Source organism: Podarcis filfolensis, assembly GCF_964270895.1.
Source record: "Podarcis filfolensis genome assembly, chromosome: 13".
In the NCBI taxonomy this organism is placed as follows: domain Eukaryota; kingdom Metazoa; phylum Chordata; class Lepidosauria; order Squamata; family Lacertidae; genus Podarcis; species Podarcis filfolensis.
The window spans coordinates 49467165-49488246 of record NC_139615.1 but is presented as its reverse complement, the minus strand read 5'-3'; the positions used below and the strand labels follow the sequence as shown (position 1 = coordinate 49488246).

At 41.1% G+C, this 21082-nt stretch overlaps 2 protein-coding genes and 1 long non-coding RNA gene across 5 annotated transcripts in view; 2 read left to right on the top strand and 1 right to left on the bottom strand.

Annotated features, from left to right (window-relative positions):
* Nucleotides 1-13002, top strand: part of TMEM245 (transmembrane protein 245) — a 49689-nt gene extending 36687 nt beyond the window's left edge. For both annotated transcript variants that reach the window (XM_083582733.1, XM_083582732.1), the window contains 5 exons: nucleotides 383-528; nucleotides 6632-6732; nucleotides 7210-7384; nucleotides 8263-8457; nucleotides 10700-13002. In XM_083582733.1, coding sequence (XP_083438859.1) covers nucleotides 383-528; nucleotides 6632-6732; nucleotides 7210-7384; nucleotides 8263-8457; nucleotides 10700-10745 — 663 coding nt within the window. In that variant the 3' untranslated portion in view covers nucleotides 10746-13002. The remainder of the gene's footprint in view (nucleotides 1-382; nucleotides 529-6631; nucleotides 6733-7209; nucleotides 7385-8262; nucleotides 8458-10699) is intronic.
* Nucleotides 1-21082, top strand: part of COBL (cordon-bleu WH2 repeat protein) — a 422273-nt gene that overhangs the window by 268705 nt on the left and 132486 nt on the right. The window lies entirely within an intron of this gene.
* On the bottom strand, nucleotides 11723-16097 carry LOC310748229. Its single transcript, XR_014541226.1, has 2 exons — nucleotides 14084-16097; nucleotides 11723-14039 (listed from the first exon to the last, which is right to left on the bottom strand). It is a non-coding gene; the product is annotated as an uncharacterized lncRNA (long non-coding RNA).

Genomic DNA, 21082 nt, shown 5'->3' with positions numbered 1-21082 from the left:
CCCAAGGTGGGTTTCATCTAGTATGTTAAACAGTGTTTTATTCCCTTCTCCGTTATATTAAGAGGTGCAAAGCAGAATTGCACTCTTCCCTACCCCCATCATACTAAAGTGGTGCCTCCGGTTACGAACTTGATTCTTTCTGGAGGTCCGTTCTTAAGCCGAAACCGTTCTTAACATGAGGCGCCCTTTCACTAATGGGGCCTCTCGCTGGTGCACGACTTCCGCTCACACCCTGGGGCAAAGTTCACAACTAGGGGCATCTACTTCCGGGTTAGTGGAGCTCCTTACCCGAAGCATTCGTAAGGAGGACGGTACATAACCTGAGGTTCCACTGTATGTTTCTAGTTAACACTCAGCTGCTTTATTTCTTGTCTGTTTGCAGGTGATTTTCCTGACCACATTGTTCTACCTTTTAAGTTCCAGTGATGAATACTACAAGCCAGTGAAGTGGGTGATCAACTTGACTCCCTTGTCACAGCCTGGCCCTTCCTCCAATATAGTTGGCCAGTCTGTCGAAGAGGCCATAAGGTGCACTGTTACTTTCTTACAAGTTGTATGATAAGTATAGTTTTGGGGTATGTCTTCTTTGTTCTGTTAATTCATTTTCCTTCTGTACTGCCAGGTCACTGGGTTGGGCTCAGGATCCTCCCATGCTAACGAAGGCAGGAGAAACAACTTATTGCGATGTGGGTGTCTCCCTGATCAGTTTTTGCTTCTGCTTTTCAATGAAGCGTGGGACGCGGGTGGCGCTGTGGTCTAAACCACTGAGCCTAGAGCTTGCCAATTGGAAGGTCGGCGGTTTGAATCCCCGTGACGGGGTGAGCTCCCGTTTCTCGGTCCCAGCTCCTGCCAACCTAGCAGTTCGAAAGCACGCCAAAAAGTGCAAGTAGATAGGTATCGCTCCAGCGGGAAGGTAAACGGCGTTTCTGTGCGCTGCTCTGGTTTCGCCAGGAGCAGCTTAGTCATGCTGGCCACATGACCCGGCAAAACTGTCTGCGGACAGACATTGGCTCCCTCGGCCAGTAAAGCGAGATGAGCGCTGCAACCCCAGAGTCGTTTGCGACTGGACTTAACTGTCAGGGGTCCTTACCTTTACCTTTACCTTTCAGTGAAGCAGTCTCTTCACTATTGCTCCTGCATTTCTTTTAAACTAAGTTTTATTCTCTTTACCTTTTTCCCCCCTTTTGCTATTTCCCCTTTTAGGCATGCTTAATTGGCTCCCTCTTTGAAAATGGGCTGCCTTTTGCTTCCCATTTTGCCCCGTTTGGGCTCCTCTCCAGTGGATTGGCTGCCTCCTTCCCTTTTCGTCACCAGAGCATGCCAAATAAAGTCCCCTGCCACCCTGTTGATTACCTGCAAGCAGAAGCTTGGGGTTCAGGGACTTTCTGACCAAAGTAATACCTAATCATTTCCCCTAGAAGTTTTATACTATATCTTTCATTTTTTATCGTATTTTTACTTTTTAAAACACTATCTAGGTATGTAGAGTATCTGCTTTGAAAGATGTAGCCTACATGTCTGGAATATATCTCAATTCATATATCTTGCTGGGCATGCCATTTTCTGGTGTAGAGAGGAAGAAGTTGTGAACAATTTGAAAGGAGGAAGGGAGACTAAAGGAGTATATATGTTAAGGCTAAACAATTTTGCAGAAACAAGTGATCAATTTTTTTTTGTACCAGTGATCACAATTAGTCATAGGGTATGGTTATAGCTACAGTTAATTTTTTTAATCCTGTTTGCTTATTATTTTATGTGTAATGAATAGTTTAATGGCTATCAGTCTCTAGACCATATTCATTACAAAGTATTTCCATTATGACTTTCAGCTCATCTGAAAGGAGTTTGTTTGCAGGCAGCTCCCAAGTTATGAATCTCACATTGCTATGCTGGGGAAAAACACTTGCAGATTAGACAGTACTGGCTTAATGTAAGAATTTGCTTCTGTAAAAGGCAACTTAATGCTTTCACATCTGCTTTTGCAGAAACAATGGTTTGTTGCAATTTACATTTTTCCAGGAGCCAACTTTTGCTGGCTTGGGGAATTAATAGGTGTATTATAAAAACACAGGCTGCAGTGTAAAAATTAAGTACAGGAGTTGCAAATAATTTAATATGTATTTCTTGGACACCATTCTAGAAGATGAATTTTGAGTCTCCCATGCATGTTGCACTTTTAGCCACTTCCCTAAGGAAAACTATAGGGTCATTCCTACCCCATGTACACTATTGGTTGCATTTGAAGCCCAAGCAAATTGGAAGCTTCCACGTGTGTTAGAAAAAGATCTGAAGTCACTGTGAATTTGCATGTGTGTGTTTATCTTTGGACAACTTTATTTTTTTAATGGTACATTTCTGGGTCACATGATGGCGAGCAGGCTCCAAATTCCCACGGTTTCAGTAAAATGACCATCTGGGTCTCATAGAGGAAATACTTTCTATGCATGTTGATATGAAGTGGGAGGTGTGCATGACTATATGGTGGGCATGTCTACACCAGAGACTTCGCATGGCCTTCAGGAAATGAAAAGGTTGCCTTCCCCGTCACAGAAAAGTTCATTCACTCTGTGAACTATTGGGATATGAGAATATTTCATACTTGACGCCAGAAGACAGGTTGGATGCATCTGTTGTGTAAATAAGAGCATGTTCAAGGATACCTTACCAGTCAAGGAAATGAAGGCAATGCCTTGACTTGGGGGACTCGAAAGCAGCCAAATTTGTATCCAGATGTATTTGCCATTTAATAGTATTTCTCTCACTTTTATAAAAGTGTACTGCAATAAACTGATAGTGTAGTATTTTGAGAGTTTAGAATGAATTGCCTCAGCAGTAGGCTGGTTATTGATTATAGCTTAAGACTTTAAAATTAAAACCATTACTTGTGGATGGTTCAGATGACAGTCACTCATTTTCATTACTACCTTACCATTCAGTAAAAATGGAGCCTCCTTGATAGAGTTATTCTTAAAACTAACAGGGCATTACCTAACCTGTCTTATGTTCTGCGCAACCGAAGCAGAGATCGTTGAACTTATGTATCTCTGAGTTGCATGCACACCTTTTGCCTGAACCATTGTCCTCCCACTAAGTGGCATGCTCTTTTCTTCCTGAATGCACCAGACCCTTCTTCCCCGAAGCTCCCATTCTGCTTGCTCTGGTGGGGATATTGCACATTACTAAGTTGCACGTTGTCACGGCCTCAGTGCAATTTAGTGTGTGCGATATTTTCACATGAGTGCATGCACACGCGTATGGCTATGGCTTAAAGTTACTGCAGGGTATGTTTCTTTATGGGGATGAATTAGTTCTGGAAGAGCCTATACCCATATCAGTATTTTTGCTTGAAACATGTTAGCCAGTGATCAGGTTTACATGTGTGCTTTCTTTCCGAGAAAGTTTTATTGCTTTCTTCATTTTCTTCATCCACCGTAAGAACCACAAATAATTATGCTCAATGGGCAGAGTGGTCTCTTAAAAAAAAAGTTTCCAAAAATCTCTTTGCTAAACCACTCTCATTTTTCCTAAGACAAAATGCTAAAGGTAATTTGATGCAAACTTAACCTAATCTTGGTTACTGAAATCAATTATGATTACTTGTCATAATTGCATCAGGCCACTGCAATCAGTGAATGAGCATGATGATGGAAATGATATGGTGATACAATCTCCAGAGAAAACAATTCGTCTTCAAGCATATTAAAGTTTAAAACATGTAATATGCTAAGGAAAACCAGCGTGAATGCTTGGCTGCAATCTCAACATCATTTAATTGGATGGGTTAAATGACGTTGGTAATCTGCGTGCAATTTGATGGTCTTTCAGTGCCAAGAGAATTGTGCAATAAAGAATAGGACTTACAGCATTCTTGCATTGTCCCAGGTTATACTCTGTCTTGCACGTACTTGTTAAACCAAGTATTGATGGTTCAAAATATATGCTTTGGGACTATTTTTGCTCCCCCCCCCCCGGGCTAGCTTTCTGAAATCATTGGAGTATACAGTGGTGCCTCACAAGACAAAATTAATTCGTTCCGCGAGTCTTTTTGTCTTGCGATGTTTTTTGTCTTGCGAAGCACGGTCCGTCGCAACTGCGCCTCTTCAATCAGCTTTAAGAAAAAAGCGAACAAACTCGCAAGTCGTTTACGTCTTGCAAAGCAAGCCCATAGGGAAAATTGTCTAGTGAAGCAACGCGAAAACCGAAAAACCCTTTCGTCTTGCGCGTTTTTCGTTTTGCGAGGCATTCGTCTTGCGGGGCACCATTTTTCCTAGCAGCAATAATTTCTTCACTTTTAGACATTCGCTGATTTTAAACCTAAATCTTTTGTGAAACCTTTCCGGAAACAATATTATCAAGTGTGGCTTTTCAAACAGCAGCACTAAAGATGCTGAACACAAACTCATTGATAAACCTGTTTCTGAGCTGCACCACTTCAGACTGCAGTTGGTGGCTCACATGATTGGAATGCTCTACAAGGCACCCTTTCTATGCACATAGAAATTAGCTCGTAAGAGAAATGAGTTCTAGTCTAGCCATCTCCCTGAAATGCTAGTTTTCTGTGTGCAAAGAATGTGCATGGAGGAGCATCCAGTCCTGTGAGCTTCCACTAGCAGTCTGCAGTTTTACCAGACCCAGTTTTACCACCTCATTGAGAAATAGGCCATAATTGAGATGGCTGCTGTTGAAGTTTTGCTGTACCTAAATGAGAGAGCTCCACCTGTGAATGTAATTCTACCTTTAGTAAATTACATCCAAGCAGTTGTTACTGTTACACTATGCTGTGGAGTGATAAATGCTTTGCTTTATTTCTCTGAGACACGTGAAAATTCATGTATCAGCAAAGTTCCTTTTCTGAGCTCAACATCTCCGTGGCTTCGAGTACATAGCCTGTAGTAATAAAACTTTCTTTATAAACATCCATACTGTCCAAACAATGCTCCTTCAACATTTTGCTGAAACTGTAAAACTTTTAGCCTATGGAGGTTTTTGCAACTCCAGTTAACTGGTATCCTACTTTTTCTTTTTCTTGCATAAAAGGCCCAAAGGAAAGTTTTCAAATTGCTTCGTATCATGAAATATTTTCTGTAATTTCAGATGTAACACTAATTCCAAAGGGTAGCTGTTGTCTTCCATCAAATTCTCAGGCCAGATTAAAGATCATGGTCTCTTTTTAAAACGATGCATCATAATAATACGGATAAATATTGTGTTTTAAGTACTTTAACACTGGAACATTTAAATCATAGTGTTTAGCAAACTTTCCATTTAAATGGGCTGGACATACATAATATTTTATTTTAAGTACTTTGGCTTTGTCAGGGTTTTTTTTGTTACAGTTCAGCAATACCTTCCAAATTCCTACCCAGCTACAGTAACTAACAATTTTTAAATGTTTGCATTTCTATTTGCACAAATAGCACATTTCTTGAGTAGCTCCAGATATGTTTTTTTAACTCACCACGGCTGCATCTTTTGCAGAAATGTAGATCAGTGCTATCTAGGCTTAGGGGTGTTATGTTTTAATTGCATTTGAAAATTTTGTGAATGCTGATGTGATGTCTAGAAGTTGCATATTTGAGGCAGACACATTTCATTCTGGACAGGAGTGCTTGTGGAGAAAGCTGTAGGTACTAAAATGTAACTTTAGCAAAGGAATATGGGGGTCAGGAGGTTTTTTCTGGAGGATTCTGTCACAGATGTTTTATCCAGTATTCCTTTTGCAATAGAGCTGCAAACTAGGAAGCCTAGATTACTTTTTCCCTCAACCATAGATGTTGGGCACACTAACACAAGTCAAATCTTCAGTCATAATTTTCTGGTAGTACCTTTAAAAATCTACAGTGTTTAGCACATTTAATATTTGCTTTACTATTTAATGCAGCAATTTATATACTGCTGAACACTATAGTATCTAAGTGATATTTTGGTCCCTAATCATACGTATATTGTGTCTGTATCATGCTTTTTGTTTCAAATTTTTCACATGCATTATGTTTGTCATCCTTACAACTACCTCATCAGCTAGATCAGTGTGGCTGCCATTTTGCAGGCAGTAGGGTGCTAAGGAAGAGTGGTTTGCTGAAGGAAGTCTAGTGGCTCCATGCCATTTGTGGCTCAGTCTAGTATTAGTCACTATGCAAGCCCTCTTGTTACATAGAAAGACTACTCGCTATATCAGAAGAATGTCAAACATCTGGTTATGAAGTGCTTACATTCACAGTTTCTAGGACTGTAAGAATATTTACGTAGAAAATTGGGTATTCAGAGAGGTCCAAGATGCCAGATCTGTATTCTTAGCACTGGGGAGGGAAGGTCTCAATTAAGAGCTGCGACATTTAATTTTTTACGTAGGTTTTGTTGTTATTATTTAAAGTTTGTTTAAAAATAAAATAAATATTGTGAAAATAATATTATGAAAATAATAATAAAAGCACAAATACAAAATGAATAGATAATGAATGGGAAACAGCAAATTATCCTGAACTGTGGCAGGAAGTAGCCCTGAAACTTCATTTAATGTGCCATTTGTGTAGCAAATAGCTTTGATCTTTAAGGTTTGTTTTAGCAATTTTTAAATACATAGATTCTGCTCAACTAATAGATTTTATATGGAATTATCTCATCCTTCTAGAGGTGTGTTTGATGCATCCCTCAAAATGGCTGGGTTCTATGGACTGTACACCTGGCTGACTCATACTGTCTTTGGAATTAACATTGTCTTCATACCATCAGGTGAGAAAGAAAAAAACAAGCTTGAGTTTATTTTTATGTGTAATAGTGAAAAGGACTGTATCCACTTCTGGTAGTTGCCTCAAAATCATAACCAGTTTTTAGCAATAGATATATTGATGCTCAGAGCAAAGAATCGTGTACACACTGGTCCTTAAATGAGGTGTCCATTTTTCAGGAAGATTAGCCATCTTTCGCTTCAGTATGATGAATCATCTTTTTCCACCTGAATGGCAGGATATAACTTTTAAAATGAATAAAGACATTGTAAGTCCATGGCTTAAGGCGCGACCAGGAACTTTGAATCCAAGACAAATTATACACTCTTGATTTGATCAGTTACACTGCATCTAAATAGTCCTGTGACTGTTAATGCAACTGTGTCCTATGAAGAGATGCAATGTTTTTTGAAACTATTTCCATTGACATAATTGTGTTTTTTAATTGTCATTTCTAACTCCAGACCTTCTCTATCCTTAGCACTGGCTGCACTTCTTGGAGTTGTTCCATTTCTGGGAACATACTGGGCAGCCGTACCTGCCGTTCTAGACCTCTGGCTTGTACAGGGAGAAGGATGCAAAGCTGTGCTGCTCTTGGTTTGCCATCTGCTGCCAACATATTTTGTAGACACAGCAATCTATTCAGATATATCCGGGTAAATATTTCAAAATTGGTTCTTTACTATCTTGGAAAAAAATCATTCTGTAACAATACGTTAAAACCCATATAAAACTGCTGAGGACCACAATACCTTAAGGACCACCTCTCCCCATATGAACCTATCCAGACCCCGAGTTCATCCCCTGAGGCCCTTCTTCACATGCCTCCGCCATGAGAGTTTCAGAGGGTGGCAACACAAGAACAGGGCCTTTTCTGCAGTGGCTCCCTGCTTATGGAATGCTCCTCCCAGGAGACTCATCTGGCGCCTTCATTATAAACCTTTAGGCGCCGGGCAAAAATGTTCCTCTTCAACCAGGCCTAATTTTTGTGCTTAACTATTAGATATAACAATAACCATAACATTAGTTTTATTACTTATTTATTACATCATGAAGCTGGACCAGTTTGGATGAGGTTGTACAGCCTGCACGTGCAATGAAAGAATGAAATATCCCACATGCTGGACATAACACTTGCATAAGGCTTTCAGTGTGTGGAAGTCTGGTGACCCCAGAAGTGGCACAGGAATAACTTGTGGGCAGTTCGTTGTGCAGTTTTGTTCTCACACCATTCATGTGCTCCACACACTTGGACCTTTATCCAAAGTTGCCTGCTTAGTTTCCCCAGAAACCTTCCACCATCTTGCATAGATGTTAAAGTTATAACTTAACTTTATATAGTGTGCCTGGAGGAAGCACCCTTCTTTTAATATTTGTAATGCAGCTAATACGTTGGGCATATGACCCTTTTATAAATGTTCCTTTAAAAAGTATGCTTGGAAATGAATGCTAAATTTTCTTCTCTAAACTTTTGGTGGGAAGGGGTTAGAATTAGAATATGATTGTAACTTAACTGGGCGTCTTGTGATTGCAGAGGGGGCCACCCATACCTGACGGGCCTCGCAGTAGCTGGGGGAGCCTATTACCTAGGAGTGGAAGGAGCCATTATAGGACCCATACTGCTCTGCACACTTGTGGTTGCTTCCAATATCTATAGTGCTATGCTTGTGAGCCCCACAAGTGCATTGCCCACGCCATCACAGATGCCTTGGCCTTTGCAGATATACCGGTAAGCTTCTACAGTAGTTGTCACATATTATTGTCTCTTAGTAAGGTATTTCTTAATCTGTAGTTTACTGACCTCTCCCTTTATCTTTAACAACCAAAGGGCAGAAATAAAAAATATTTGAAATATCTAGAAATCCAAAACACCCGGGGGCACAATCCGATCCAAAAGAAAAGTCTCTGGTAATTAAATTATGCCCTTCTTTAGCTATTTGATCCCTGAATTTAGTTAGTAAGAAAGAGCAAGCAGGGGAGAGGAAGGGGGAGGAAGAAGTTGTGTTTCAACTGAGGAATCATGATACACTGGACATAATAGATCACAAATTGTGGGGCAGCCCCCTTGGAAACCTCAAGACACCGGGAGGCAGTTCTGCAGAATGGAGAGCATCCTACAGCAGGCAGATCCAGAGACATTTGACTCTGCAGCCACAAGGGACTGAATAATAGAATTATGAAATTGTAGAGATGGAAGGGACCCGCGAGAGTCATCTTGTCCAAGCCCCTGCAATGCAGGGATCTCAACTAGATCATACGTATAGAAGAGGCATGGAGTACATGGGAGCTTCTGACGGCAGCAGCTCCTCCACCTGCTTCCTTGACCGGCTGGCTTGAGAAGGGCGTGTGAAACACCCTGTTCCAGTTCTCTTCTTCTGTCAGTGTTCTATTAGTATCGTAATTTGTATATGTTGATCAGTGGGCTGCAAATATGCAGCTGTGTGCACAGTTTCTATATCCACCTATCTGCCTGGTGCTTATAGTAAAATAAGTTTAGAAGCGGGGGCGGGGGAGCTAAGTTCCAAAGAGTTGAAAAGCACAAGTTTTACACTACCAGTGTGTTTCAGTGCTTAAGAGTGTTACCGTATTTTTCGCTCTATAGGACGCACTTTTTCCCCTTCAAAAATGAAGGGGAAATGTGTGTGCGTCCTTTGGAGCGAATGCAGGCTTTCGCTGAAGCCTGGAGAGTGAGAGGGGTCGGTGCGCACTGACCCCTCTCGCTCTCCAGGCTTCAGAAAGCTATCCGCAAGCCTTGGGAACGCGGTGGGAGTGCCCGCTGGGCTCCCAAGGCTTGCGGATAGCAGCCTGCAGCCCGAAGCCCGGGGTGCGCTCCGCAGCGCACCCCAGGCTTTGGGCAGATGTCCGCAAGCTTTGGGAGCCCGGCGGGAGTTCCTGCCAGGCTCCCAAGGCTTGCAGACAGCAGCCTGCAGCCTGAAGCTGTTCTAGCTTCAGGAAGGCTGCGCAAAGCCTCCACAGGACAGCGGGGTGAAGGCACCCCGCTGCCCTGCGGAGGCTAGAGAGGCTGTCCCTGAAGGCAGAAGAGGGAGACAGAGTGCTGGTTGTTTATTAAATGCAGTAGTTTATACAACATTTGATTCAGAATATTTTTTACTTGTTTTTATCCTCTAAAAACTAGGTGCGTCCTTTGCACCAGTGCGTCCTATAGAGCGAAAAATAAGGTATATTAAGTCAAGAGATGCTAACTCACTGGGTTCCCTTGGACAACTCCTTATCGCTCAGCCTATCCTATCTTGCAGATTGTTGTGAGGATATAAATAGAGCCCCGGTGTAAATGCAGGTCAAGCTCCAACATTGTGCTATCAGAGGTGATGACAGGACTTCGCTTTCCTCTCTTTTCCCTTGGCCCCCACAGCTGCTCCGAAGTGTCCCCCAAACCTCCTGAGCAGATGACAGGGGAGGGGAGGAAAATCCTGTTTGCACAAGCAGATGGTTGTTGTACAAGTGAGATGCCAGAAATGGATGTCAATTCTAATAAATAAATAGTGTAACAAATTTTAATAAATTTTTTTTGTACCAATGCCTAAGTGGACAGACTTAACAGCATATGCAGAAGAAATCTGTTAACAAGACAGTAGATAAATGAGTGTCAAAATACATGGATGCTCATTATTTTATAATTGATTATATTTATTTCAAGCTATTCCTTTAACTGCAGCCGTATTTAACAATAAATGTTGGGTCTTTTTCACAAGTTCATTTCAAGTATAATATTAAATTCAGGAATCCTGCGTTGTAGTTTAAATTTGAGATTCAGTAGTCACAAGGAGGACCTCTGGTCAGTTCAAATTTTGGATAACTCTTCACACACACACACACGCCCCAAATACTCTCCATTTCTTTGTATCTTTTTGTGGAAGCTGAAAAAACTACTGGTTTTCATTCATAAATATTTTATCCTTTATTTTTACTAAAAGTTTTGATACCAGCAAAATGACCTTTTCCCTTTACAGGTCTTCTAGAGAAAGTCCTGAGGAACAGAAAACTGCCACAGAATGACACATGGAGTATTTAGGAAGAACTCCTCTTTCTTAAGCGAGCCTTGAGCTCAGGAGAGTCGTGGTCTTGGATCCCTTCTCCAGCTGTGCCTCCTGACAGCTTTCACTGATGCAGCATTCCCTGTTGAGCATCCCTGTTGACACACGTTGCCTTAGGTCACGCACATTTCCTTTGTAAGTGGAAGTGTCTGCTGCCTCTTGTTTGCTTATTACACAGACCTGGGATTTGGGTGCCTGGTTTGCCAAATAATTCCTCTTAAAAACCACACCTTGCATCAAGTTTTGTTGACTTGATTCTAGGTCGGAGCCTGTTGTAAATTCAAATTTGATATTAATATTTTTTTGCTACCTGCATAATTAGATTCTAGGTGTTCAGTTCCCACAGCTTTTGCTCTTAGAATATTCTTGTCTCAAGGAGGTATAGCTATTAAACCATTAAAGTCTAGCACCTGCTAAAAGTTAAGTATAATTTTGTGCTGCTTTGTGAAGGATGCCTTATTGCAACTTCATAGTCACCTTTTAATCAGCTATTAGTAAGACAGCAATATTAGTCTTGTCAGGATGCTATATCAGTGGTGGCTGTATAACAGACTTAGAGAATTCTTTGCAGTATGGCTTGGGGTGGTGGTTATTTAAAACAGCTTTGTAACTAAGCTTTTTCATCTAATCTCAGTTCAAGCAAATTTCTCTACTGATGAAGCATAATCAGTGCACTAAAGTAAAAACAGACAATGTACTCAAAATAATTTGTGCAAATTTATGAAGGTGCTTTAATATTTTCTAGGAAATGTAGCACTGGATTAATCTATCTAGCTCTTACTAGTGATGAAGAATAGGATGTTGTTTACATTGTATTTTTAAAGGTGTTAACAGAGTAATGAATCAGGGTGGAAAGAGAAATCTGTTCTATAGATTCTCTGGGTATGTTACTGAGGAATGTGACTGTCAGCTTTGAGGTGTGTTGGTTTTTTTTAAAAAAAATGTCTGTGAGCTAAAGCGTATAGCACAGGAATGTTCCATGCTGGCTAAAGGTTTTTGACTTGAAATATTGATTTGTAAGCACCAAAGAAAATAATTGTGATTTGTTGGTTAAGAGGTGACAAGCTAAAGACACTCAAAAATACTTGTTTAATGAATGGATACAAAGCACTTTTAATGGTTATACTTACTTAAAACAAAGTAAAACCATAATATCAAAGTGTCTGCTTCTACGTTTAGTCTTGAGTTCCTACACTAGTGCACCCATTGCATGCATTTCATATCCATATAGCTTCCAGTACATGAAATCTGTCAGCATCAGACTATATGGTAACTAAAGGGTTTGATCCTGTACACATTAGTGGTTATAAAAAAAAAAACACCTTGTGATGGCAGTGTGCATCTTATGGACTATATTAGGACCAGTAGTTGGTTGGTTGGTTGGTTGGTTTTCATTTGAAGGTGTTATAAAAAATATCTGTTATGTTATGGGTTAAATCCAGTCAACTGCAGTTCAGTGCCTGCATGCAGAAGAAACCCCACAAGGTATAATGAAGCCCTCTTCTCTCGCTCCCCACCCGCAACACACACAGATGGGTGCAGATGCATCATGAAACTTGGCAGCTGCAGAGGACGTGAGGCCTAAACACACCTGCTTAATCCAGGAACGTGCTGAGTTCTCGTTCTCTAACTGAGTGGGGATGGCTATCTAGCTGGGACTTTGGGAGACACAACACAGGCCCTCCCATTCACCACAATGACCTTGTGTGGTATCTGTTCCTGCAGAGGGTGGGAGGAGGAAGCCGGAATCTGACCCTCCTATAGCTGTGCCTCTACACTGCGCTCCTTGTGGACTGGATTGACACTTGTATGTGGAGAAGCTAAAGTGAAAGTGTGCATAAATACCTTGATGTATTTGGGAAATGAATCCAGTCATTGGAAGAATTGCATATTTTAATGTCCGTATTTCACAAGTTGTAGGTACAAACTATCACATGCCTGTTTTGAGGCTACTTTTGTAAAGTTTGTTTTGAACACTGGAGTTTGTATTTATTTCTTGACTTAGCAAGTTGAATCCTTCAGACTAGAAGGTTCTGAGGTCAATTTAGCTTTTGCATACGGTGAAATAAATGAGCACAATAGCATTGTAGCTCAAGAGTTATATTTCTTTCCATTGATGAAAAGGAACAGTTGACAATATCTGTGTCCGATTTAACATTGGCATTAATAAAAGATGAATGGAAATGCCATTACAGTGAACAGATGGCAGTGGAAATGTATATTTCAGTTTCGGGGTCTGTTTGGGCTATGGTTGTCCTTAAATAGGTTACTTATGAAAACCTGAAGTAGCAGGTACCATATTAGATGAGACATTTCCCTTTCGTGCAGGAGGAAATACCTCTTCTACAATAGTCTCTGCCTTGACCCACACATAACATTATTTAAAAATAAAGTGTGCACTTTGTTTTCTTCAAAATTGTTCTTTATTCATATGCAAGATTGGTTTAACACTCAGTTATGATCCATTATGTTAATATCTAGGTAAAGGAGGGGTCCATGGGTTACTAGCATGGCACAGGAGCTGTTTGTGTGGCCTCTCTTTCATCAGAGCAATGCATTCAACTTCAATATTATTGAAGTGGCATTGGCATCCGCCATGTAGAAGCAGCTCCCATGCCACTCTTGGAACGTGAATTGCCTTTGAGTATACCCTGCCTCCAGCTGGTTGTCCTGCCTGAGGCATATCCATGAGAAAAATCTGCCTAATTGCTTCAGCCTGCCTGTAGGAAATATTTGGCCACATTTGTTTTGGGTTTTTAATGGTGAGCTCATATTAAAAGACTTCGTAATTTTTAAGAACTATGTTTATTTTCAGTTTGCCAAAATATTTTTCACAGGTAGCTTTTAATCAAAGTCAGCAATACTAAAAGTGACAAGAATTGGATTTCAAATCCAGTAAACCACTTCCTAGCCACTTTGTTATTTTCCTAATACAGTTGTATCTTGGTTCTCGAACGAAATCTGTTCTAGAAGTCCATTCAACTTCCGAAAATGTTTGAAAACCAAGGCACAGCTTCTGATTGGCTGCAGGAGCTTCCTGCACTCAATCGGAAGCTGCATCAGACGTTCAGCTTCCAAAAAAAGTTCGCAAACCGGAACACTCACTTCCGTGGTCGTGGCATTTGTGAGCCGAAATATTTGACTCACAAGGCGTTCAAAATCCAAGGTACGACTGTAATTGTTTTTACAAGTCCCTTACCATTTAGAGAACTGCTAATAGATTAGAGCAGGCATGTCCAAAGTCTGTTTCGGGGGCCTAATTCAGGCCCTCCAAACAGTTTAATCTGTCCACTGTGCAACCCTAAAAAAAAAAAAAAAAGCTCAACAACTTTGGAGTAAAATCATAAAAAAGTTTAACAACTTCAATTCTAAAAAGAAAGGTCAAAAACTTTGGTTGGCCCCCACGGCCCCTTCACTTCATCAAATCTGGCCCTCTTTGAAAAAAGTTTGGACACCACTGGATTAGAGAGACAGTGTCTCTAATAGATTTCCCTTCTAAAATACAGGACTGCCCAAAGTCTGACGCTTTCCCCTTCCTTTCAACATTTAAGAGTACACATGGTTCATTGTGGCTTTCTGAGTGTATTTTATGGCTATAATAATAGTGTTACATGGTCATCAGAATGCTGGAGAAACAAGTTAGCATTTCCAGTTACTAGGAAACTTACAGATGTAACCAAAATACCATTTCTACGGTGTAAATCTGTATGTACCTTGTGTATACAACTGAGTTATGTTAAACCTTCAGATCATTTTAGTGGACCATCTTTACTATCATGTATCCTTGAAATTTTGAAGTTTTGTGACAGCTGCGTGATGAAAGTAAGGAGTATTTTCTGAGGACATTAACTGCCAGACAAAATTCTGCTAACTAGTAATGCAGTCCAATGCATAACTACCAAAAGTAAGACCATTGAATTCAGTGACCTTTACTCCCTGATAAGTGGGCTTAGGATTGCAGACCAAATGAAGTGCTCTTATGGAATAGTGGCATAAAACCACATTTTTCAGCTAAAGTATTTTGGAATGTACTCTCACAATGTACAATGCTGGGTATTCAAACATTTCACCATCTTTGTTATCATATTATTTGTGCCCTTGTCTGTAGCTGCCCATTACACTATGGTCCATTAATGGAATTGGTTTGTTTCCCACTAAGCAGTTTGGGTTATTATGTTTTGCAGATAACACAAAACAACTTTATGCCTACTGCAAAGAAGCTCACTTCAGTAGAGAACTATTGCATGGCATTAGGTATAACCAATTTTTTTAAAGGATATTGAAAATACTCTTCTGAATTTTAGATAGGAAGTAGAATGTTAAAATACTGACATTTTGAAACAGTGAAAACTACTTATGTTGTGAGACTGACTGGCTAGCTTACTAGTACCTCTTTTTACAGTGAAACTTTGAAAATCTTTATTTGCCTCAAGGTTAAAAACAATTAGCTCTTTTAAAGTGTTCTTAGTGTATTACAACTTAAATAAATTACATTAAATTTTGGAGACACATTTGGAGACACAAATTTGCATTCAAGCTTTCAACAAAAAGATTGAACCATTTCTTTAGACTGCAGATTGTAGTTCTGACTGAAGACTACTTCACCCAAGATACTACTTTGGAAAAACTGTGTACACTGAAGCATATGCCAGTGTGTTTCTCGTAATATGTGTGTGGAAGCCATAGTTTGTGGCAAATTTGTGCAACATTTATACAGGTAAAATGCACATGTAGTAGAAAAGCACATACATTTTTCACAAAATAATGAGCACCCAGGAAAACAATCCTAATGTGTGTGAAGTTTTATTTTAAAAAACTTACGTGAAGAGGCCCTAGTTTACCAAACCTCAAAATATAATCTTCTAGTTGCTTTATTAAAGACACAGGGGTATCACATCATCAAAATGTGGGGAGACTTGTAGATAAAATTTCTACTCAGTTCATGCAAGTATATTAAAGCATAGTCATTGATTTCATTTCTGGTAGAAGAATGAATGAAGCTGCTATTGGGGGGAAATGTTGGAGATTGGTGGCTTGGATGCCAAATGCACAAGACCATACCTGAAAATGCACACAACTTTCACTACTGGGAATATTTTATTTTTTGTAGTGTGACCTAGAGCATTTATGATAAGCTTTTATCATGGCATATATTTAATCTTCACACCTTTACAAATGATATTTTTCCAAATAAAATTCTACATTGAATGTCTAAAAACTATTGCAGGCTTGGCGTATTCTTTAAAAGTTTAAAGAATTTGGGTCTGACCCTACAATTGTTGCTATAAATGTTTAGGTAAGTTAGATGTTGACATTTCACTTGGAAACTTGGTAGGTATTTGTTGCGTTCACAAAGTAAAGGAAGGATTGAACTCTGATTAATAAGAATACAGACAGAGGCTTGAACCAGCAAGACTCTGGGAAGGGTGCGTATAATCGTGTGTCTCTGTGCTTGTCCGTGCGCAGCCCCTGGACCAGGTAGTTTTATTCACAAAAGAACTTTTTACAGAGTGTTCATAAGAACCAATCAGATTTCCTCTGAGCATTTAAACAAACTTCAAGTGGGGACAAAGTTAAACTATAAACACCAGTTAGGCATACATACTTTTGGGGTAAATGAATGAATACTACAAAGGAGCGAATACAGCAACCCCGGAGGTCATAAACAATCAGTACACATGATAAGAAGGAGGGCCAGGAGGACCGTGACCATTATCACCTTAATGTGAAACCTGTTTCCTGGCGCTAAGATTAACATCCTAAGATTAATATATAAGAAAGCTACTTCAAAGAAACTTGCCCACTGTCTTTGATGACCCAGGAGCTTGCCTGTCTAAGCAACTGGGCTGTGTACGTGACTTTTCAGGCAAGAGAGATGGGCAGTAGAGAAAATGGCCAGAGATTCAGAGGTGTAGATTGATCAAGAATCACATCAAAATAGTTTAAACCCAGTCAACGCAATGCTTTCATTGCTGACACAGATGGCTTACTCTATATTTGTTATAATTCGTCATAGCAGTCCCACCTGATCACTACAGTGTTTGGCTGCAACTCCCAGAGGGCTTTCCAGAGCCTTAAGGATAGCACTGCCCCACAAGCCGGGCACAATCATGGTTATCTCAGGACTTCTGCTCTTTGAGACCAGCCCTGCCAAGTGGCAGGGTTTCTGGTGAGCTCTCTAGAACTTTTGTTTTTAATAAAGAATCCACTCCACCCCGTGCTTATATTCAGCACCCCTGCTTGAGGATCACATGGACTTGGACCTCAGTGCAGTGATAGCCTGAGGTAGCCACTCCACTTAGGGTTGGATCGCCCACCAACAAATTTGACAAGGAAACCAAAGACAGACCTTCACACTCAACCCAAGAAGATCAGTTTGGGGCACCAGTTCTAAGCAGGCAGCAGAGAGCCCATCGCCACCAGTCAACATAAGCTCTGCTGCAGCTGCTTTCAACCAGTTTCCTGGGACTCTTCCCAGAACAACCATTCCCCCCCCCAGCCCCAGGGGTATGTAGTCTACTGTTAGTCTACTGTTCAAATGCATATTTTGCATTCATTGCTTTTTCCTCTGGCTGAAAAAGATTCCCCACCCTTGAGTTAGAGCATGATGAAAACCAATGTATGGGGGCTCGGCAATTTAAGAACATGGGGAAACGCATGTTCTTAGCAGCAGCCTATTTCCCCCACCTGACACAGCAGTAGCACGGCCGCTCTGGATCTGAGGCCAAAAGGCTTTCCCTCCATGTGAAAAGGTCGCCTCACCCTGCCAAATTTTTGAAAAGGCTCTCTTGAAGGTTTCAGAGTTGGGACCTAAAGGACAAGTCGGTAACAGTTTATGTACATTATTTTTTAAGTGGTGCCATCATCTGGGTTAAATTGGTAGCAACCTGCACTACTATTTTATGTGCCCTCCACACATCCTAAATCCTGTACATATTAGAAGTGTGTACCTGATTTTCCTTGCTTGAAAGCAAAGCAATGGCTTTTCAATGGGGCATACTGTATGACTTAAGATAGCCAAAGATTATTTTCAAGGCAGCCTGTTTTGAACCCAATAAGTAGTGTTTATTTTACAACTGTCAGGAGCGATGCTTTTCACATGCACTGTGTCAGGAAGATTTTGGGCATCACATGGCAGGACAAAGTCTGAAGCAAAGATGTGCTCTTCCAAGCCCACATTCCCATCACGCTCACACTCTTGTCTCGGAAACTTCTATGCTGGCTTGGTAATGTCCGCAGAATGCAAGATGGAAGGATCTCCAAGGAGATGCTCTATAGGGAGATGGTTTCAGGCAACAAGCCCATTGGCAGACCAACTCTGTGCTACAAAGATGTCTGTAAATGTGACATGAAGGCTGACAACATCAACCCTGCTGTGGGAATCCCTTGAAGACGACCACGGGTTTTTTATTTACAGCAGTGACCAGGGGAGAAATTAATGCTGGAAGGAGTGCAAAGAAATGCTGTGGTGCATCTGTGGCAGCACAACCGAATGGCTTCATCTGCCCCATATCGGTCTCTACAGCCACGGCAGGCGCTGTAACTCTAGGTTTGACTTCATCTCCAAAGGTGCACTGGTCTCCCAAGATGACAACAACAACTAAGTTAATATTGTTCTGATTTATTTATTGTACTTTTATTACAGCTTTATTTTGTACTAATATACTGTTTGCTGCTTTGGGCCAAACAGCAGTACAGTGGTACCTCGGGTTAAGTACTTAATTCGTTCCGGAGTTCGGTTCTTAGCCTGAAACTGTTCTTAACCTGAAGCACCACTTTAGCTAATGGGGCCTCCTGCTGCTGCCGCTGCGCCCCCGGAGCCCGATTTCTGTTCTCATCCTGAAGCAAAGTTCTTAACCCGAAGTACTATTTCTGGGTTAGCGGAGTCTGTAACCTGAAGCGTATGTAACCCGAGGTACCACTATATACAAATAAACCATAGAATAACTTGATCAGCTTCTGCAGCAAAACCTGGTGCCGTCTTCCTAGTGACTCCAAAGTTAAAAAGAACAGTAACACAGAAAACTCATTAATTTAATGCACTGTTTAAAGTTATTAGGTTGTGGAGCTAAGCAGCCTTAATTCAGAGAGGCACTGTCAACTTGCGTTTCATTCAATGTTACCATTTGGCAACGCAATCCTGAAGAACTGAAATGACGGCACTTTCTTATTCCCTTCCAAAATAAACACTATCTTTAAAAATAGAAACATCTACCCCATTCTTAAACCACATGGCTTGAGTACAAATGTGGAAGATCTGGGCACCACAGTGAAAAATGTACAATGATCAAAAGGATTCCTCTGTCTACGATTATAGTGGCATGGGAGAGCTGAAAACAATGCCAAGATTTTTCACATTTGGCAACCAATGTGACCCTTTGGTTTCAGATAGTACATGGGTAGACAGTGAATTCTTTTCCAGCTCTCCCACCCCACAATTAAGGATGCTACTTTCCATACAGGGCAGCTATTTCTGCCTGTTCTGTCCATGCTTCTGTCACCAGCTGTGGTGAAGTAATTGTAATGGCAGTAATTTCGATTTCTTATCCGCCATAAGGTCCCTGGGCAGGTTATAACAAAGGACAGGAGTAGGGTTGGTCCAAAAAAACCCACTGTATCTCAGTTGTTAAAGGCCAGGAGAGTGAAACTACATAAATGGAAATTGCATAATGAGGTCACCAGGTGCACTTCTGTGGGGAGGAAATTCTGCACCTCTGAGGGGGTGGAACTGTAATTTTAATCTCTTGTTAGAAGCCACCCAGAGCGGCTGGGGAAACCCAGCCAGATGGGCGAGGTATAAGTAATAAATTATTATTATTATTATTATTATTATTAGTAGTAGTAGTAGTAGTAGTAGTAAATTATTAATACTATTATTATTAGTAATAATAAATTATTATTATTACTACTCCAGAACTGGATTTAGGATGGTACATGCGGTTACTCTGCACAGGACCCTGAGCCGAGGAGGCGCAAAATTAGATCCATAATTGATAAACTGCATTTGGGAACACCAAATTTTGGCCTCTCACTAAATGTAATTGCCTTTGTTTGGCAAGGCAGTCTTTCCTCTTTTCCAGTCGTAAGACAAATGCACAGGTGACCCAGGGAATGTCTGAGTAAGAATTGGCTCCAGGTGAGAAGGCACATGCCTTTTTGTAAATTATAGTTGATGCTTTTCTCTGCTCCTCTCATCCCATTGATAAGCTGCAAATACTTCAAAATAGGTATACCTGGGCAGGCGGTCTGCTCAGAAGTTCATAGGTTTGTCATTTCTGAGCATGTATTTGCAAGGCTGATCTAATGTAATGAGAGCCAGTGTGGTGTGGTGGTTAAGAGCGGTAGTCTCGTAATCTGGTGAACCGGGTTCGATTCCCTGCTCCTCCACATGCAGCTGCTGGGTGACCTTGGGCTAGTCACACTTCTCTGAAGTCTCTCAGCCTCGCTCACTGAGTGTTTGTTGTGGGGCAGGAAGGGAAAAGAGAATGTTAGTTGCTTTGAGACTCCTTCGGGTAGTGATAAAGCGGGATATCAAATCCAAACTCTTTTTCTTCTAATGTATATATGGGGTGGCGGTGGGGTGGAGTGCATGGCTGCGACATCCTTTCTGCAGGAATATTTAAAGATACAAGCACCATCTCCAGGTGAAAACCTGGCATACCTGCATGTCTAGCTCGCTTTCCCTTCCATCCACTTACCCTCTGCATGTACCATTAAAATGCTTCTGTTTCCACAATATTAAACTATCTTAAACGGGACATACAGACCTTGTGTTCAGTCCAAGGTTAATAATCTATCCCTTGGCAGCTAACAGTGACGTTTAGGTCCAGTCGTGACCGACTCTGGGGTTGTGCCCTCATTTCGCTCTTTAGGCCTAGTGAGCTGGCGTTTGTCCGCAGACAGCTTCCGGGTCATGTGGCCAGCATGACTAAGCCACTTCTGCCGAACCAGAGCAGCGCACGGAAACGCCGTTTACCTTCCCGCCGGCGCGGTGCCTATTTATCTACTTGCACTTTGAGGTGCTTTTGAACTGCTAGGTTGGCAGGAGCTCACCCCGTCACGGGGATTCGAACCGCCGACCTTCTGATTGGCAAGCCCTAGGCTCTGTGGTTTAGACCACAGCGCCACCCACGTCCCTACAACAAAATAGGCCCCCTAAATTACACAGCTTAAACAAAGTAAGTTTGCATTAACCCATAGTGGACATCTGTATGAAAGCTCAGAGCGATTCTGGCATCAAACACAATTTCCCCAAAAGCAAGTGGCGTGCCTCCTATGCAATTTTCCCAAGATCAGCTG